Raw genomic sequence first — 21,991 nt, 5'->3', positions numbered from 1 at the left:
TCTCAGCTCTGTGCGCTCACAGCATTTAATTGTGACTTCTACCAAGCCCTTTCCACACTGGTCACAGCAGCTCCCTGGCTCCCCTGCACGCTGTCAGGCTTTCCCCGTGTGGATGCTGTTTCAGTCATCTCGGCTCCCACGCCTACCACAGGGCTAGATCTGAGCAGATGTGCAAATATCGTAATGCCCCTGACAACTGAAATGATCATGTCATAATAAAACATCTACGGCTAACATTTATTGATTGCCTGTGACGCAGGAGGAATGGGGCCAAGTATATGATGCATTTTATGTAATTTAATGTTTAAACAATTCTGAGAAGAAGATGCTACTTTCTCATTTTATAGGTATCCTGAGATTGAAAACTGTTTACTTTTCACAGGCTCTCCATACTATTGGGTGGTAGAACAGAGATTTAAACCAGGTCTTCGTGAATCCAAATCAATGTCCTTTCCAAAAGAAATGTGCAAATTCAATCTGCAGGGTACTCTGATTTCTTTTAAATACATTACACATTTTCACAGTTTGATATTCCACATATGTGACAAATTCTATTGACACAGAAGTATTTATAGCCTTAGCTTTGCAAAGAAAGGCCTAATCTTGACAATTGGCTATAGAACTTATAATTTTAAACTTCTTTGAAATATTTCACACAAATATACCTTAAAATAGTAATAAATATTAGTCTCCTATATTTAACCTACTACAGACAAAACTTCTTTGTGAAACTGTTTTTAAAAAAATATTTTTAAAGGAGGAATGTTGGTGACCATGAGGAACAGTTGAATCTCATTCCTGGAAATGTATACTTGTAGTTTTAATGAAACTTCAAATCCCATATGTAGAAAAAGTAACAGTAATACTTTATCGAAAGACATTAAGGATGTAGTGAAAAAGCCCCAACTTAAATTCCGACCATGAATTTAGAACTATCACAAAAAATAATTTGTTTTTATTATCACTAGTTTTCTCTCCCTAAGAAGGCCTATGTGATGGGCCAGTTTATTTTATGAATTTATATCGAATGTATGGCCTCATATCAACAAAAGGGCCTCGCTTGGATTACCACAGAACACGAATGGGCTAGATATGCTTACCTCACCTCTCCTAACTGAAATGCAAGTTAATAGGAGGCAGCAATATTTGCATTTCCAAGGAGGTGGATAGAAAAAGGAGCAGAAAGGGGGATTTCAGTTTCTGGTGAATCCTTCCTTAAAATATTAAACCTCTCCAACAATAACAAGTACTAAAAGCTCTGCAACACCCCCAGGGAACCAAATTCCAGCCACACAAAATGACCTTTAACACTTTTATCTCTTCTAAGAAATGTTTAAATCCAGGCAGCATTTGCTTACTTACTTTCTCAGTTTTTGTCTAATCTCTGAATCTTTAATTTCATTTTGAAGATCCTCATAGTTCTTAACTGAAGTCAAATTACAGAAAACTCTGAAGTCAGCATATGGTGGGATCCCGTGGTCTCTACCCCTTTGAATGATGGTGGCAGCCGAATCCACGGCCGCAGAATAAGTCGCGGAGAAGAGCCTCTGGGTCAGCTCAGGACTGAGAAGGTAGGAGGGTGCCCGCCATTTAGCAGCCACGCCAAACAGCCCCCGGAGAACCGGGTCAATCCCACCTTCCTTGATTATTCTGGACGGTGAAAAGAGCGCTTTATGGAACGGAAGGTGGCCTTCGGAAATTTCACCTAAGGTGGCATTCAGTCGGTAAAAAATAGGATTGATGAATGTGTGGCCAAATCTAAAGGCTGCAGTAGCAAAAGAGTTAATGATGCCCGCATTCACGTTGGGGTTGTAGCCTCGGTAACCCCTCAGCATCCTAGTGCCAGGGTCCCCCAGGACCTTAGGCAGCCAGTGGCTGTAGGTGATGTGCTGCAGCTCCGCGCCCACGATCTTCCTGGCTTCCTGGTAAACCGTGTTTCCCTCCCAGTGGGGGTTCAGGGCGGACAGCTCCGTGGCCACCCTGTTGTGTTCCCGGAACCACAGGGTGTGCATGGCGGTCAGAGCCAGATGCTCGTTGGCCCGGTGGTCCCCGGCCAGGAAACAGGGGCTGTCCTGCTCCTGTCGCGCGCACTCGGTGGGTGGGCCTGTAGAAAAGGGCAATAAGGGCTTTCCGGAGGGAGGCCAAGGAAAGCCTGTCCTCAGGAGACCCCGAGGCACCGAAGGGTCTCTGAGAGCCTGGGATTCCCGCTCCGAGCTCCCGTAAACGTTGGAGCCATCGATGTAGGCTGTTTGCTGGTTGATCTGCTCTCGTGCATAGACTGAATCCACCGTCGCAGAGGGACGGCCGCTGGCACACGCGGGGCTGGAGCGCGCGAAGAGCTTGCAGGGCGCGTGGGTGCCCCGGGGGTCGGCGTGCCGGGTGTTCATGGGGAAGCACGGAGGGTCCTTGGTGCAGACGGAGCTGCACGGCCGCCCATCCGAGAAGCGGGCTGTGCTCAGCGCAGGCACTGTGTGGTCCAAGTCGTGCTCTAGAAACCAGCCCCAGTGCATGAGCATGCGTGTGTAGCTGTGGTCGGGGGTGACGGCCGCCGCGCGCGCCCACACTGTGGCGACCAGCCGGGGCGGCGGGAGGGGCTGGCGGGAGCCCACAGGAAGGCCGAGCCCGCGGGGCGCGCAGATGCCGTCCTGGTAGGCTGGCTGCAGCAGGCGCGCGAAGGCGGTCAGCGCCGCGCCCCACGTGGGCTGCTGCAGGTTGTTGCACGTGCCGTCGTGGGCGCGGTACTTCGCATGGAAACACCGGTCGGAGCAGTTTGGCAGAGGCCTGCGAGCTGTGCATCCAGATAAATTGGCGATGAGGCTGAGGGAGCGCGGGGACACCAAGTCATTGTACCGGAATTCTGAAAGGCAAGCGGCGAAAGCGGTGAGGAGGGCGGGCCTGGGAGGGCGCGGGCAACTTGGAACTCCAGCTGCTGCGGGAACCACCTCCCACCCCGCCCGCCCTGGGTGAAAAGAGGCCTTTCTTACTTCCAAAAACATTTCGTTAGCTCACAACAAAAGGGGGGATCATTCTATAACACTAAAAGATGTTTCCAGAAGATCCCGGGATTACTTTTGAGCGTTCATCCTGTAAACAATGGCTAGCTGCTAGAAGGAGCAAAATGGAAGGAGAGCAGATGCCAGCCAGACACTAAAAGATGTTTCCAGAAGACCCGGGATTACTTTTGTGCTGTTCATCCTGTAAACAATGGCTAGCTGCTAGAAGAAGCAAAATGGAAAGAGAACAGGTGCCAGCCAGCTCCTAACTTCTACTCTGTGCCTTTACAAGAACGATGTTGGCAAGGATTTGTTCTTCCACATCCCAGAATTGTTTTGTTGATTTTTGTTTGTTTCATTTCAGAATTTTTTCTCTCAAGTTTTGTGCTTCTAGAGAACAAGGTCAAAGAAATATCAATATGCATCATGTGAATATTAACCCACATGATACTTGACAAGGAGGGATTAAGCAGCAACTTTCTGAACTACTACAAGCTGTCATTCCCTGGCAAACGGGCAAAATAATAAGGGACATGCTTGGAGCTCTACCTTTTAACAGGGCTTAAAATTCCAGCATTCTCCCAGTGCTACAAAGACTGTTCACTAATCATACTAAAAGTTACCATCCTTATTTAATCTTCAGAAACTGGCAAGCAATAATGGGACCATTTGCACTTTATCCATGTTAGCCAGTCCCTGGCTGGATCCTGAGATATCTTAATCCTTGGGTATCTGGATATTTTGCCTCAGGAAGCTTTGAAAACCCATCATACTGGGTGACCAGGGACAGTCAAATGCCCGTTAGAGAAATTGTACAGAGCTCTAAGGGCTGAGGCAAGCTCACAGATAGGCCTTCTGCACCACGTCTCGGTTGATTTCCTAAAGGAGAATAAAGAAAGGGTAAGCCGATAGAAATTGATGCTGTACTCACAGCACAAATAGTATATATCAAAGAATCACATTCATTTATTTCATTTGAAAGAGAACAACTTAGAAAATCCGAAAGCTTTCTATATCATCTCATTTCACATCTACTAAGTAGATGTCTGGTTTTAAAAAGAAATACACAAGAACTTGGATATACCAAAAAACAAAACAACAACAACAAAAAAACAAAAATCAAAAGAACTGGGGAGGTATTATAAATATTATAAGTGGTAGAAGAAATTTCAAGTAAATTCACTGAATGATTAGGTGATTGAAAGGATAAGTAGAAAAATATCCCCCTGGTAATAAAGCATTTCTCTATAAGACACAATAATATCTTTTACATTTGAAACACAAGTTCACTTAACGTAGGTTCCCTAGATTTGTTCTCTATACATATAACTTAAAAGTTGAGACAAGTTTGAATATATATTTATCATCCTTACTTTGGAATTACAGTTCCTATGAGAAACATCTGCATTTATTTGGTAAAAGTAGTGTGTAAATTAATTTCTAAATCCCATGATATTCCGGAGATTAAAAGTTCAGTGTCCTTTGCTAAGGTGGTGGTCAGTTTTGCTGTGGGCAGTAGGCTGAGAATAAAATGGCTTTGTGGCTGACCTTTGCCTTCCAAGTCCACAGTGAGCCCCTGCTTCACACGTTCCCGTATCAGCTGCAGCGTGTGCTCAAAAATCTCCCCTGATCTTGCCATTTCCACAATCAGTGGGTCACGTGGGTAATGAAACTGAGCCAGCAGGTCACTGGAGGTGTGAGGTTTTCTGCAAATGACAAAACACATGATTCTTTACAAGGCAAAACAGCAGAATCCATGAAGCTTGCAAATACTGTGCATTTAAAAAGGCATTTCCCAAACATTCGAGAAGAATGAAAGCTCCACCACTACAATAGAGGCTTTACAGAGGAGCTGTGGGTTCTTTTCCTATTTTGCTAACAACTTATTCCAAATGTTAGTCCCAGTGCTGAACTCAAAAATATATATTTTTAATGAATGGATGATTTAAACAATAGTTTTAGGAAACAACATCTATGGTGGGGTTCTAAACTGGAGGGGTCGGTTGATGAATGGATTATAGGGGGCTCAGTAAACCTTCTGAAGTACTATGCAATACTCTCGGTCTGCAGGACTTGGCATTTTGTGTCTTCTCTTTCCCTGAGTGTAATCTCCTAGAAGTTCCTCCTTGCCTTTAGAATCCTCCTCAGGCCTCACTCTCCCTGTAGAGGTTCACTGAGAGCTCTGACAAGCTATCACTCCATCTTCTCTAGTACTCCTGTATCCTTAAATATGTGTCTTATATACTCAGTAAAATGTACTTGAATTGCTGACATATTGTCTCCTCTGCTAAAGAAAGAACTAGGTTACTGATGAGATGTTGACCTATTATTTATCTTGTATCCCAAATACTAAGCACACTGACCAGCACATAATAGCAGTTTATGCACATTTGTAGAACTGAACCAAATATGTTAAAAAGAGATTTAAAAGCACTGAGAATGTGAAGCAAACTGTTTTAGAGACTTTGATCAATTGAGGCACATCTCATCCTCTATGTCTTGAATCTTAACTACTTGAGGTCACAGAATAATAACAATGATGCGAATAGTTCACTTTGGTTAAGCACTTTCTATTCTCCAGGCACTGTTGAAGCACTTTTTACATATTATCTTATTTTTTCTTCCTAGCAAGCACATCCATGAAGTAGATCCTACTGTTATCCCAACTTTACAGGCAAGGAGCCTGAGGTACAAAGATGTTAAGTCACTTGCCCAAGGTCACCCAGACAGAAAGTAATGAAGTGAGGAATCAAGAAGAGAATATAAATCTAAATCGGCTGCGTGGTTCTAGAACACACATGCATGATCACAAAGCCATTCTATTTATGGATGTGCAGGAAGCCAGAAGAGACTCAATTTGGGATTTTATGATGTCCCTTTTTGACCACTAACTGCAAATACTGAATATATACTTTATCCGATTATGATGAAACCAACAATCATTTTTTTGTTAATGCATCCTGATGTTACAAACACAGAGAAGTTAATGGGATTGGAAGGTTTCACTAGTCCGTGAACATTCCAATTCAAATTAAAATAATGTAAAATGCTAAATATCCTAAACATAATGTTTGTCGTAAGCTCCCAGTTTATACCAAGGTGTGTTCAACTTGATAATCATTCTCAATTCACACACTGCAGGAGCACTGCATCTGACACTGTTTGGTGGATGCTGAGGTAACCCAGCCCATTGCCTAGTGTCTATTGTCAGCCTGTATAGCATGGACCTTTGGCATAAATTAATGCCATTTAGATTCTATGGGGAAGAAGTTTCCCCTTTTTTAGGGTGAACTGATAATAATGGCTAGCCCAGATGGGGACGCATACACAAGGACTAAAGAAAGCACTCTTTTGCAATCTTATGCACTATAATGTGACTTATGGAGATGATAAAAACTAAGTAGAACAGAAATGAAAACAAGGTTTCAATCTATATAAAATAAATTCTTACTGTGAAAACAAATGTCTTCGTGTGGAGTTAATTGCACTGTCAACTCTCTGTACAGCATCAAGAATGGAAGATTCAACAAAGTCATCGCCAGCTTGTCTACCCTGTATAGCTTTGAAAATCAATTCCATGATTAAAAATATCAAACAGACCTTGAAGTTAGGCATGATATGATATGAATGGCATTACATTTTTAAATGTAATGCCATTACGTTTAAAACCTCTAAGACAATGAAAATGTTATACAATATCTACATGATAATGCCCATTGCAGAGAGGTAGGTAATTATCCTGAAGCAAAGCTTCATCTAACAATAATAATGTTATTTAGGGAATTAAAGTATTCCAAAATCTAGTAAAGCTATGTAAAATATTTCCTTTTGAACAACGCTGATTCACACGGGATCCAAGTATGTCAGCAATTTGTCATCTTGGAGAAGGTATGAAATACCTATCTCTTCAGCCACCTTGCTTTAATGTTAAACATTAAAGCAAAGTAAATATTCTCCCATCCCATAGAGGCTTCTTAAGGCAAGAATTGAACTCTCAATAAGATTTATGGGAAAATTAATTTATGCTTTTTTTATAGCTCTCCAACATGTGAAAATACTGCAAAGTTGAATCCTGTAGACAAAGGAAGCTATTTACTTACAGCTGATCATTTCCAGTCTATTGAATCTTCTTCAAATAATGGTTTAAGAAGTTTAACAGTAAAGGAACAAATACTAAATAAAAATAATTACGAATGAATATTTACAGTTCATATCAGAGAAATAATCAGCACAGTATCTAGTTCATTTCTGAGATACTAAAAGTACAGTAACATTTTATATGACACAGGCAATGAAAACAATAACTTTTTAGCACTGCTAAATATTGAAAGCAAAAGTCAATATAGCTTTAAATGTTGAGTTTGAAAATAATGTCATTTAGGGGAAGTAAAAGTGATTAAAAACTTAAACAGTAATAGGAAGGTATTGTATGTATTATCCAAAAGAACTCACAATGAAGTCACTAATATAAGCCTAAGTCAAAGTGTTACCACAATATAGTATGATGCTATTATATATGTATATATCTATATATGTGTTTCTATACATATTTAAGAATATATATTTGACAACAGATGGGCCCATATAGCATTCTCCATCTAGCTATTACAGGCAAACTCCTGTATATTATGACCATCTATATACCCTAGATTTTATTGTCTTAAAAAGACCACCAACATAAAATAATTTTAAGAAAAAAATACCAATGGTATGGAAATATTATAAGGAAAGAATAAAATTCAGGACCATACTGAAAATTCTTCTTGGCAAACTAGATTATGTGCAGCAATTGTGAGTAAGTAGGTGGCTCCACTGTCAAGTCATTGCAGCCTTTATGATGACCACAAGATTGAGGCTCTAAATGGCCAATGTTGCCTTTCCTAGTCCAAAAAATACATGGGATTGACCACACATTAGCTAAAGATAATTGAAAGAAAAAAAGACAAAAATTGATTAATTCAATTGGATGAAATTAACAATTTCAAGAACATGAACAAAATAACTAATAAATGACACAAATAGCTGACAATATTTGCAATCTCAAACTCTGAGGTAGAAATGATATTCTGTTTCATACAAAGAAACATTATAATACACTAAGAAACAAATATATAGGCAAGTTATAAAAGAGGAAAGCTCAAAAGTTAATAAGGATATAACATGCTCAAAATCACTTGTAACCTCAGAAATGAAAAAGTGTCAATGAACTACCATTTTATGCTTATTCTAGCAAAAAATAAAAAGCTGGTTAAAGCCAAATTTTGACAGGAGTGAGAGTTCCTATAAATCCTCAGGCAGACTGATAGGACTGCGGAATTGACACCTATTTTGGGGATTGTATTTAGAACCATTTTTGGCGGGGGGGAGATGGCAGTTGTTACTTTGTAATATTGAATATGCACACATGCTCTCATCCAGTAATTTCAATCCCATGCATATATGCAGAAAAATTATAATTGAAATCCACAAGGGTATGTATGAGAATGTTTATTGCAACTTTGTGCAGTAGGAATTGTAGAAAATTGGTTGTACAACAGTGGAAGTATGGGTGTATTAGTCTGTTCTCGCATTGCTATAAAGAACTACCTGAGACTGGGTAATTTACAAAGAAAAGAGATTTAATTGGCTTACAGTTCCTCGGGCTGTACAGGAAGGATCACTGGGGAGGCCTTAGGAAGCTTACAGTAGTGGTAGAAGATGAAGAAGAAGGAAGTACATGTTACATGGCTGGAACAGGAGAGAGAGCAAAGGGAGAGAGGCTACACAATTTTAAACAACCAGATCTCATGAGAATTCACTCATTATCACAAGAACAGCAAGAGGGAAACTCACCCCAGTCACCTCCCACCAGGCCCCTCCTCCAACACTGGGGATTACAACTGGACATGAGATATGGATAGGGACACAAATCCAAACCATACCAGTGTGCAAGGAAAATGTGGTGGATGTTCAACATGGAATGTCATGCAACAGTTAGAATTGTCTGGGCATACATGGATGGACACTTAAAAGATGCTTAAGGTAAAAATTAGAAAACTAGAAAGAGATTACCATAAAATGATCGAATTAAAATATATAATACTTAGATGTAGTATAGTTACATATATAGCAAGGATGATGAAAGCAGAGTATGGACATAAAAGGTAATGAATTAATTAGTTAACCAATTGAGTAATCAATCAATATAATTACTGTGATTATGAGAAAACAATACTATAAACATAGCTACATTAGTCTGCTTATGTGTTCATAAAAAGTCAGTAGGAATGAGCCTACTTAATTTACTTTTACCTTAGAAATAAAGAAACTAAAATCAATCAAATCAATCTGCACTGGCATGTATGATTTGATTATTTAATCAACATATTAGCTTTTTCTTTGTCCCTTTTACTCCTTCACTTTTGGACCTCAAATATAGAAAGCAGCATTAATTACATGCTTCTGTTTGTGGCAAGTATTGTCATTGGGCCACTGCATCTGGGACAAAATATGTTATCAAAGGTCTACGTGGATTTGGAAGTAAGAAGGTTGTGTGCTAGGACTGAGTTACCATACAGGACATAGGGCTATTGAGATGCCAAAACTTAAAAGGCTATTCACAATGGTGGACAGAAGTTGATATAAAGTATAAATTTCAGGAAACCATCATTTAATATGTGAATGTGAATTGGATTGATGTTTTTGCTTTTATTCTGTTTATAAAATTGTTTTGCTGTTATAGTTGTATAAGATTTACAAGCATAGGGATTTTGCAGCACTTGTCTTCATCTTTTAGCTCATCCATTAAATGGAGAGAGCAAGCCTTGCTCAGCACAGAGCTCAGGGCTGATGTGATTATCAGATAGCAAAGATACGCAAAGTTCTTTTAAAACTGCATGTTGCAATGCACATATAAGGTGGCTTTCACGATTAATGTGTTTTAAAACCTATAGGCAATCTGTATCCTCACATGATTATCAATTGATACTGTGTTATACTGTCAATATGATTTGCTATTTATTTATATGAATCAGAAGTCAACCAGTGTGTAAAAGTGAAAAGGAGAAGAAAATTTTAAAAATGGAATAGTATGAAAATATTTTTTGAAATATTTAAACTCTGAACTACACAAATAGAAAACACATAAAGTTGTTCAGATTCTTAAAAGCACATTAAATACATGATATAGTCAAACAAAAACATTCTTGATAATAAAGCTTTCTCGTTTTTATGTCAGTTATGATTTTTTAAGTTTATGTGGTTTAAGAGTAAACTAAAACTAACTCTTTTATTATTCATTTGATTTCAGTGTTGTTTTGTTTGATTCGGTACAAACTGCAAAAATATTTTTATAAATTTCTTTAGAACAGCACTGTGTTATGTAAGCAAATCCAATGTGTTGGGGACACATTAGAATTAATCAATACTGTTGTAGTTATTTGTCTCAAAAATCATCTTAGTTAATGGCTTAAGGAATAGAACAATCAGAAAATTCTGACCATATTCTCCATCTTTTTATGCAAAATTTTACAGGAGTAGAGGGACAACTACATCATTTTTCTTTGTTAAGTCTCAGGGTAATAAAAATGAGAAAAAGGCTTCAGTATATTTACAAAATAAACATGTTTAAAGTTATTGATGCACATCTATTTGCAATCCTATCCCTGCATCTATGAGGCTATCACCACTATTGATGGTAAAATCCAATGGTAATATTGAGTCCTTTCAGAAAAGGGGGAGCTTAGGCCACATGGCCACTCACTGCTCTGCATGAAAGGCCTGGCTCTGGGTGACTTGGGGACTGGACCTAGAGATGGGATGCAGAAACAAAACAGCTGTGCTCCTCTGTCACCCTTGCTAAAAAATGCCTAGACCTCAATAAAGGCTGAGATTTTTTTCACAATTACCAATTGGGTTTTGAGTATTTTTTATCCTCCCCCTTTTTCCCCCTGGGGAAGAAAATTAGCAGATAATGTAACTATCGTAACCAAATAGGTCTTATCATACTCCGTCTTTCCCTATAAAGAGTGATGCTAAAACTGACACATGGGAGGGCTGTCCCAGGACACCAGAGACAGGTCCACATTTCCATACACACTGATGGTAATGACTGCCTTTATGAAATCATTTTCTTTGAACAGCAGAGAATCTGTCTTACTCATCACTTTGCATCATTAAACATGGAAACCAATTCATTGCCCTGGAGAGCTCCACTGTTTATTCAGAGACTGGAAAAGGAAAGGCACCATCTACTTTGTTTAAGGTTATGGTGCTTAGATTATGACGTTTTATTTGTTTTCTTTATAATGTTTAAACTATTCAAACACTACAACACCAAAAATCTGGAAATGCTACTTACACATATTAAAATGTATATGTTAAAATTTTGAGAGCATTTATCTCAGGATAGAAGTATGTGGTCACTGTATATTTTATGTATAAAATGGATGAGAAATGTGTTACCTTTAACATAAAGCTAATACAAACATATGTGTATGTATACTAGGTAGATGCTGTTGTTTACAAAAATATTTCCCCACTCATTGTATTATTAAAGTTTGACAAAAATAAAATAGAAAACAAAATTAAAAGCTTGGCAAGATAGCAAAGATTGTCATGTATCTCTTAATTAGTTTGTAAACTAATTCATACCCTATTCAGAGTAAATTTTAAAATGTAGTAAAATAGCAATTTAAAACTCTTCAATTACCAATTTCACTTCATTAATGTTTGAATAAATATAACTAATGAAAATATTTTGATACTTTATTGTCCACTTATAACTCTGCAACAACTTCAGTGGCTTAGAAATTGATGTTTGTCTACACCATGACAAATACTGGGATTAAAATGTCAAATAATTCAAATAGTGAATTGTTTATACAGAGTTTTGGAAAATAACTAGAACTCACAAGAATTGAACAGGTTAATTAATGTATAGCATTTGGAACACATGGTAAATGCTCAATAAATGTTAACTGTTTATTTTTACTACTGATATTCCTATGAGTTTAGTATAGGTTATTTCATTAACTTCAAAGAAAAGGTCCCACTAACCTAAAGTCAGCTAACGTAGCCTTAAATCTTCAATCAGTTTAGTTTGATAATAATTTATTGGGTTAAGGATACAGTTGAAGTAGCAAATATTATGGGTGGGAGGATAATTTGGAAAGTTATTTCCAAACCTACATTCAAAATGATGAAAGGCTGAGCCATAGAACAGGAGTCACATAAAGAAGAGACATGGAAAAGAAGCAATTTTAGGGAAGGAAAGACGAGGGAGGCATTGAGTTGGAGTAAGGGAGCTGGGGAGGAAGATAAATCGTGAGGGCTCAGCTTCCTGCTTCTGCTATGAAGGCATGCTAGGAGGAGACAAGGTCTTTGGGGAAAGACCAGGGGTTCAGATTCGAATATGTTCAAGATCAGTTTTTAACATGAGGAATTGCAAGGACTGTGGGTCCACCAAAATGAGGTTCCCCACAGACAATTAGACACTTACCTAGGAATTTCAGAGGAGATAACATTGCCTAGCATTATTTTCATACAATTTAAACCAGTATATGCATGTTACATGGTCCAAGTTTTTCATTTAATAAATTCTGGGTCATCTTTGCATTTTTCACTTTGTCCACATATTAGTTCAATGTCTCAATGGTAAGAATTTTATCACAGACATGCTATAAAGTGTTTCCTCATTACCGTTGTACTATTTTCGTAACTATTGTTTGAATTCTATCATGGAAACATAGAAATTCTATGCCAAGAAATACTCTTGAGAGAATTCAGGTCCATCTTTTAAAAAATAAGAAAATCAATTCCAGTTATGGGTAAGGAAGTTGTCCAAAGTGGCCAAGATCAATGAAGTCTGATGGCTTAACTCAGGGTTTTCTTCTCACTATCTCACACTTCTAATGTTTCATATAAATTTGTTGTGTCTTCAGTCAAACCGAATCATTTTCACGAGGACGAAATGAGTCTATACTTCACAGCACTTACTAGCACTTCGTAGTTAATATAATATAGGGAGTGTTACAGTAAGTTATTATTAAATATTTTTAAAAAACAATAAATATATAAATATTTTATCTAAAATGTGTAGCATTTGGATACAAAATATTATCTAGAAAAAAAGAGAGAAGTGGGCAAATAGAATTAATATTTGCTGATATAAAATACATTGACAACATCCTAAACAAAAGGATAGATTCCCAGGAAATACTGTATCAGTCTTACAGGTTATTTATGTAAACTGTTTACAAATCTATTAACTCTAAAGGGAAAATGAGCTTTCTGAAAAAATTACAACTGTGGAAATCTTTTTGTTCTTTTGCTATCATAGATGCCCTGCTATAAACATCAGTCAGTAAAAGGTAAATTTTATATAATGCCTAGATGGTTGTGTACTTTTCATTATTGTGCATTACTTTCTATGGCTGTAATTCCAAATGTAAATTAGAAACTCAAAAGTCATGATCACTTACTTGTGTCATTTATTCCACAAATGGAATCACAACATTCTACAATAACTAAGTGGGGGCATCAAGATTGGAAAATCCTCCTGTAATGTATGAACTTTTCCTTTTAGTTATAATGACCTGGTGAATGAAAGGGTCTCAGTCATAAAACATTCAGCAAATGTTACTTTAGTTTGCCATATTTCCCCTTATTCTGCTAATTTGGGTTTTATAAACACATACACACTCCTCGTCTTGGATCTTAAATTTACCCAAAACTTTTACATTTGTATTCTTTCATCTTTCTTTTACTTTATTAAAAAATATTTCTAACATTATGAAATTTATTTGGTATAAATTACTTTTCCCTCATATTGACATATAAATGCCCCAGAGACAAAAAATTTTTCTTTGTGGAATAACATGTATTTTACTGTATTATTATCTCCTTATAGCCTGTTTCAACACCATAGAACAGAATATCATTGAATGCTATCACTATTCTAAAATCTGGTAAATAAAGTGATTAATACATTTTACTGAATGTTTTACTTTTGTTTTGTTTTTGAGATGAAGTCTCACTCTGTCATCCAGGCTGGAGTGCAGTGGTGTGATCTTGACACTGCAACATCCACCTCCCAGGTTCAAGTGATTCTCTTGCCTCAGCCTCCGAAGTAGCTGGGACTACAGGTAAGTGCCACCATGTCTAGTTAATTTTTTGTATTTTTAGTAGAGACAGGGTTTCACTATGTTGGCCAGGCTGGTCTCGAACTCCTGACATTGTGATCTGCCTGCCTCAGCTTCCCAAAGTGCTGGGATTACAGGCGTGAGCCACTGCACCCAGCCTGAATGTTTTACTTTTAATATGTATGTATAATTACAATTAGTTAAATTTCTGTTAAAGAAGATGAAATTCTTGTGTTGGAGATTCTGAAATGTTTTTTCACTGTGATTACAGTGCTTCTTTGTATGTGGAAGAGCAAGACAGAGGGGCAATACAGAGAGAGAGGATGTTTGTTTGTATGTGTGTTTGTTTAATGGTAAAGATTTTTAGCATTTCTAAAACATAGTGATATTAATATAAATTCTGTAATAATTTTTTCCCAAACTATCTCAAGGGCATTTTTCCACAGGTCTCATAAATAGTTGAATAGCAAAATGTGAACTCCATAAATTTATAGGAAGCACAACTACCACAGATTTTAAATCAGAAAAATCATGAACTCATAGAGAAGAGCAGAGTGAGACTAAGATTTTGTAACATTAAGAAACTTTAGGTCAGGCGAAGTGGCTCAGGCTTGTAATCCCAGCACTTTGGGAGGCTAAGGTGGGCAGATCACCTGAGGTCAGGAGTTCAAGACAGGCCTGGCCTACATGGTGAAACCCCATCTCTACTAAAAATACAAAAATTAGCCTGGCGTGTGGTAGGCACCTGTAACCCCAGCAACTCGGGAGGCTGGGGCAGGAGAATTGCTTGAACCCGAGAGTCGGAAGTTGCAGTGAGCCGAGATTGTGCCACTGCACTCCAGCCTAGGCAACAGAGTGAGACTCCATCTCAAAAAAAATAAAAAGCAATTTTAAACAACCTCTGACATTATTAGGACAAATATTTGCTGGTTACTAAACTACATTGTTACAATTTTAAGAATATTATTCTACAAAAGACATTTTTACAATATGGATACATTTTATTTAAAATACCTAGACCAGGGGTTCCCAACCCCAGCACCTTCAGAATAAATCCGTACTCCTCACTGATGTTTGAAGATCCTATGACAGAAGTCCCCAACCCCCAATACTGGTCACAGCCTGTTAGTAACACAGCAGGAGGTGAGCAGCAGGCAAGCGAGCATTACTGCCTGAGCTCCACCTCCTGTCAGATCAGCAGGGGCACTAGATTCTAATAGGAGCACAAACCCTATTGTGAACTGCACATGTGAGGGATCTAGGTTGTGCACTCCTTATGAGAATCTAATGCCTGATGATCTATCACTGTCTCCCATCACCCCCAGATGGGACCATCTAGTTGCAGAAAAACAAGGTCAGGGCTCCCACTGATTCTACATTATGGTGAGTTGTATAATTATTTCATTATATGTTACAATGTAATAATAATAGATATAAAGTGAACAATAAATGTAATGCACTTGAATCATCCCAAAGCCATCTCCCCACCCCGGTCTGTGGAAAAATTGTCTTCAACAAAACCAGTTCCTGGTGCCAAAAAGGTTGGGGACCACTGACCTAGGCAAAATAAATGCTCAGAAGTTTGATATTTCAGAATATGTAAGTGGAAGAATGTGAAAGTATTCATAGGATAGGAAAATGGCAAATCTTTATAAATATGAGTTGATAAGTTAAATCTATTTTTAATGAGTCCTGTGTTATGAAATATTATTGTACGTAATGAAACAGTTACCCAATTTCTTTTATAAACCCATAAGGCCTGGAAAAACTAAAAGGTAAAAAAGAATCTGCAAAACCATATTTATGAAATTTGTTCATTTTTAAGGAAACTGAAAGCTGAGCAAAGCCCAAAATAGCACTCCAGATGCTTGTAGCTAAACTCATTTATTTCAACTGTGGATTGTCAATACAGCAAAAACTCCTGAACCCATTTGCAAAAAAAGCAACACTAATGTCAACTCCCACATGCAGACATGCTGTGCTTTCCTTCAATGCCTCTCCATGTAGAGAACACACCAGGCAATCTTAACAGCCTGTCTCCACTTGTAAATAACCTCAGCTGAGTTTCAGTACAGTCTACTCAAGTCTGCCTACAAATGGACTCTCCCATGTCCTTTGTGAACTAAATAATCAAAAAAAGAAAAAAAATAGTTTTTATAAGACTACAGTAAACAGTATTTTAAACAGTCATTATATATAATCAACCTGCAGAGGGTTCCAGCTATATAACCAGATTGATGATAGAATGTAAAAAGCTATGTCAATTATGTTGGCCAATTATAAATGCCTGCAAACATTGAGATATTTGTTCTAGTGGTTGTAAAGTTTACTTGGGAGTTTGATGGATTGATTTCTAATTTCAAACTGGGATTAAATATACTAGGCTAGAGTATGTAGTACATGTTGAATTCCATATTATGCTTCCACCTCTGGCTCCACACTTTGGCTATAAATACATCTTGCATTCTAGTATTTTTGGTTTGTAAGAAAACATGATATACATTTGCAAATCTTTGCTATTTATGTTCTTTTTTTAAATTGTTATTTTTCACTTTATATCCTTTAAGATTGTTTATATTTAAATTTTTTTATTTTAAAAAGAATAAAACAGCTTTGACTATAAACACACTTGACCAGAAAGAAAGTATAAGAGAGCATGATTAGTGAGATCAGTGAAATAGGATTGGGGTAGAAGCTGTTCAGAGACAGTTATTTGGATGTTGTAAATGGAGCTATAGACACCTACCCGTGACTGTAAGAAACATATTGGTCACAGCAAGGCCAAATGAATTCCGAGCCACACATTCATATCTTCCCTGGTCAGGGAACCCTGCGTCGTAGATAGTCAGCGTGCCTTCATCATCCACGTGGAATTTACCACTCTCAGTAATCTGCACACCTTCCTAGGGAGCAAAAAAGAGTTGCCACTGAATGAGTGTGGTTCCTTAAAAAATCGTTTATTTACTTTTTAAAATGTGGGTTCATTTATTCAAGAGACATCTATTGCATGTCTGCTGTGTGTCAAGTACTGGAGGAGATACATGAATCTAGTGGAGAGAAGGAAGAGAGGAAAAGAGGTTTCTAGGAAGTGTGGTTTTTCTCTCTCTCTAATTATTAAATATGATAACCAAAAGTTCAATCACGTAATTATTTAACAGAATAATTATTTTAAAATTATCACTCCAATGAATGGATAGACACAATTGATTCATATATTGCTTAGTGCTAAAGATAATTCTGACAACTACATTTGGTCGGGCACAGTGGCTCATGCCTATAATCCAAGCACTTTGGAAGGCTGAGACAGGAGGATCACTTGAGCTCAGGAGTTCAAGACCAGCCTGGGTGACATAGCAAGACCCCATCCCTACAAAAAAAAATAGAACAAAAGTCAGCCAGGCATGGTAGTGTGTGCCTGTAGTTCTAGCTACTCAGGAGGCTGAAGTAAAAGGGTTGCTTGAGTCCAGAAGTGTGAATCTGTAATGAACTATGATCATGTCACTGTACTGTAGCCTGAGCAACATAGCAAGATCCCATATCTAAAATAAAAAAAATAAAAATTAACGAGGAGAAGTATGCTCACAAATCCATCATCTAAAAACATCAAAATATTTTTATTAACGTATTTCTAATTTCCCTTCTATTTCTTCCTTGTATGTACTCATATGTTTTGTATAGCTACACTGATATGTGTATTATATATATACACACAATTAAAAATATAAGAAGATAAAAATAACTACATTTTATATGAGCTATTATTAAAGTGCATTTACTTTTAATTAATATAGATTTACATACATTTTCATTATTATGGATTTAATTTTAAAAAGTAAAAGGAATTGGCCTTATGAAATTGCAGTTAAAATGGTGTGCCTCTGCCCTGCCTCTCCACAAAAGACTCACAGGAAACAGAGGATGGGAGATATTTTTTCAAAAGAACTCACACTCCAGCTATGGCCAATAGGCCAGAGTGTAACCATGAACGTTTAGAGTGAAAATAACATTTCACAGGTCTTCGGATTCTCACAGCTGACTTTACCCCATGTTTGAAAACAAGTCCAGGTGATTGGTAGCTGGTAACTCAGAGCAGGGAGTGAGAAGTTGCAGGGCCCTACCAGGTGAGAGGGCGGATGAGACAGACCAGACATAAGGCATGGATGAGGCAACCAGGTGCACAGGTCACAGGGCCTAGTGGGTCCTTCCTTCAGAACCACACTTTCTCTGCCTCAGGTTGGGCCACTTCTAAATTTTCTTTCAAAGTTGCTCCCTTCTCCTCACCTATTGCCAGAACTTCAGACTAAATTTATTGCTCTGAAATATTTGCTTGGAGTCTCAGCAATTAGATGGCTTTCCAGCACATTCCTTATCTGCTTATGGTAGGGCGTTTCTATTGCTGGTAGCAAAGTATGCTAACTCATACCTTTTCCAAACTTGTGAGCTGAAGAGGACTGTTATGAAAAGTAAATGTGATAGTGTGTGTAAAATGTCTGGCATAGAGTCAGCACTCACTCAGTATGTGATTAAAAGCTACCTTTTACAAAGTAGACACTGAGATAGTCTGCTGATGTGATTACATAATGATGCATGTCGTACAGTGTCGAATAAGGCTTTAGAGACTGCCCAAAACGTATATTTTTCACACTTTCTATTTTTAGCATAAAAATATTTTAATATATAATATCAAATTAAAAGGGGGTTATAAAAATATTCAGACTAGGCCGGGCGTGGTGGCTCAGGCTTGTAATCCCAGCACTTTGGGAGGCTGAGGCAGGAGGATCACGAGGTCAGGGGATGGAGACCACAGTGAAACCCCGTCTCTACTAAAAATACAAAAAATTAGTCGGGCGTGGTGGCGGGCGCCTATAGTCCCAGCTACTCGGAGAGGCTGAGGCAGGACAATGGCGTGAACCCAGGAGGCAGAACTTGTAGTGAGCCGAGATCGCGCCACTGCACTCCAGCCTGGGCGACAAAGTGAGACTCCATCTCAAAAAAAAAAAAAAAAAAAAAAAAAAATTCAGACTACTGAGAGGACATGAACCGAAAGACTCAAGATTGAGACCCCTAAACTTACTCTTCATAGAGACTGGCACGTGAGACTTGCTACAGCACAAAAGAAGGCCTTGTTAATATATGGTAGCAATAAAAATAAGCCAAGTGGTTTTGGAAAACAGCTTTGTAACCTTTCACAGATTTTATATTTTGTCAAAATGTTTCAAAAACTGACATTCAAGTGTGCAAATTTGTAGATTTTTAAGAACACTGAAATCTGAGACCAACCATTTTGTTTTGATGAAAAACTTAAAACAGAAGAAGCGGTTATGTTGGAAGAATATGGCTTCCAAAAGATGTAAGATATATAAATAAGGAGCTATTGTTTCTTTAAAGCCATTCAGGTTTTGAAACTTCAGAACTACTTTTTCTTGTTTAACACCAAGCTTTTCATTCCTTTCCTGTTTCAGCCAATGACCTACTTTTAATCCACTTCTGAGTTATTAACTTAAAATGGTTTCTTATTAGCCACTAAACTCTTAATTTATACGTGTCAAAACCAATTTTCCTTAGAGGAATTCAGTTATGCTTATGAAGTTTTCATCACCAGGCAAATTAGAAAGGATAAACCTTATCAAAACACTGAACCAAAATCAGATAGAGTCACTTAAAAAAAAAAAAGAAGAAACAGGAAATAAACCTGCTGCAATGTAAAAAGTATTATTTGCTAGCAAAAGTCGCAACAGTAAAAAATCAATATGAGAATCATTACCTCCATTTCAGTGGGTCAATACATCTGTCAGTGTTTTTAATATTACCGTACTTTTAGTTGAGATCTTACCTTATTCCAAGTAATTATGGGCTGTGGTTCTCCTTGAGCATGACATGAAATGTTTATATTCTTTCCAACCTCGACACTTGTATCCTGAGGAAGTTGAGTAAACACTGCAAGAACTGTGGAAACAAACCAAAATAACATCATGTCAAATAATATCATTTTTGTCAACATATGCCAGCTGAGTCAAAGGTATGAACCTGAATGCCATATTGGTTAAGCACACTAGTTTTTTAAAAATCAATTACTTGGACGTCTAGGGGAATAACAAGCATCACACCCAGGCTGGCAGCAAGTACAGCAGAGGCCGGAGCAGGAATTAGGCAAAAGGAATACACTGAAACTTCAACTACATTTGTATTTTTAACATGCATCTCTTCAGCTGAGCTGTGGGTACAGGATTTTCATTATTCTTTCTCAGTACTTTTTGTTAAGTGTGAAATAAAACTATACGGTAACATCAAAACTTATTTGTAGCTAAGATAAAAAGATCCAGCTCTTCAGTGAGCATCTCATTTCCTCAAAAAACACAAACTACCATAACACACCTAATATGAAATAGATAATTGAGATAGCTCTATAACTATTAAAAAAATGAATTCCTAATCCTTAAAACTCCCCAAATAAGAAATCCCCAGGAAGGAATTAAAATTATTTTACCAGAGAATTTGACCCAGTGTTTAAAAAATTTAACAGGATTTTTATAGACTCTCCTCTGTAAAATAACAGAGGTGGGAATACTTCCCAACTCCTTTTGGAAGGCTCATCCTAATATCAAAACCAGATGACAACTACAAACAAAGAAAAAAAAAAGACTACAGTCAAATACTTCTTATGAACATATATGCAAAAATCATTAACAAAATATCAGCAAATAGAATTTATCAATATGAAAAGGTTTATACACCATGAGCAAGTAAGGTTTATTCCCAGGATGCAATACTGGTTCAATATTTGAAAATAAATAAATGTAATCCATCATATTAATGGCTAAAGAAGAAAAGTCACATAATAGTATCAATACATAAAAAGTGTTTGCCTATATTCAATGCTCATTATGAGTTACAGACCCTCAGAAAGAAAATAAAAGTAGAGGGGAACTTCCACAACTTGGAAAAGAACATATACAAAAGCCCTAGAGTAATTAAACACAGTGAATACTTTTCGCATAGAAAATAAGGCAGGGATATCTGTTCTCTCTAGTCTTATTCAACACAGTGCTGCAAGTTCTAGCCTGTGCACCATAGCAGGAAAAGAACATAGAAAGCAAACAGAATGGAAAAGAAGAGATAAAACTGTCCCTATTTGCAGATGAAATTATTGTCTATGTAGAAAATCCCAATATATATTAAAAATACTCCAAAGTGAGTTCAGCAAGGTCTCTGGATACAAGACAAATGTATTAATATATAGATAGTATTTATTTTATATACAATCAATGAACATATGGACATAGATCTTTTAAAAAAATACCATTTACAATTGCTCAAAAGCATGAAATAATTAGGTATAAATTTAACAAAACATCTACAGTACTTATAAACTAAAAACTACAAAATACTGAAGTACAAAATCAAATATTTAAAGAAATGAATAAGCATATATGCATGGATTGAAAGTCTAAAGACAGTAAAGATGTCATTTCTTTACAAATTGATATACAGGTTTAATACAATTCTCATTAAAATCCCAGCAAGATTTTTTCATAAATATAGATCAGATTATTCTAAAATTTATGCAGAAATGCAAAGGAACTAGAATAGCTAAATGGTTTTGACAAAAAAGAATAAAGTGAGAGCAACTGATCTACTAGATTTTAAGACGGGTCATATAGCTGCAGTAATCAAGACTGTGTGGTATTGAGGAAAATGGGAGACACAGACACAAATATCAATGGGACACAGCAGACAGCCCAGTAATAGACCCATACAAATATGTTCGATTGATTTTAATGAAAGAGCAGAAGCAGTTCACTGGAAGCCTTTCAACCAACAGTAAAATAGCAAATGGATAACCATAGGCAGAAAAATAAACCTTTACCTAAGTCTCAT

At 37.2% G+C, this 21,991-nt stretch overlaps 1 protein-coding gene across 1 annotated transcript in view; it reads right to left on the bottom strand.

The window, feature by feature from the left end:
* PXDNL (peroxidasin like) overlaps positions 1 to 21,991 on the bottom strand; it is a 508,880-nt gene that overhangs the window by 94,022 nt on the left and 392,867 nt on the right. The window contains exons 13-17 of the mRNA XM_055349261.2: positions 19,947 to 20,059; positions 16,860 to 17,016; positions 6,445 to 6,553; positions 4,542 to 4,699; positions 1,363 to 2,857 (exon numbers count right to left, since the gene is read on the bottom strand). Coding sequence (XP_055205236.2) covers positions 1,363 to 2,857; positions 4,542 to 4,699; positions 6,445 to 6,553; positions 16,860 to 17,016; positions 19,947 to 20,059 — 2,032 coding nt within the window. The remainder of the gene's footprint in view (positions 1 to 1,362; positions 2,858 to 4,541; positions 4,700 to 6,444; positions 6,554 to 16,859; positions 17,017 to 19,946; positions 20,060 to 21,991) is intronic.

Source organism: Gorilla gorilla, chromosome 7, assembly GCF_029281585.2.
Source record: "Gorilla gorilla gorilla isolate KB3781 chromosome 7, NHGRI_mGorGor1-v2.1_pri, whole genome shotgun sequence".
Classification (NCBI taxonomy): domain Eukaryota; kingdom Metazoa; phylum Chordata; class Mammalia; order Primates; family Hominidae; genus Gorilla; species Gorilla gorilla.
Note: the sequence above shows the minus strand (reverse complement) of the source record. Positions and strands in the feature narration are given on the sequence as shown.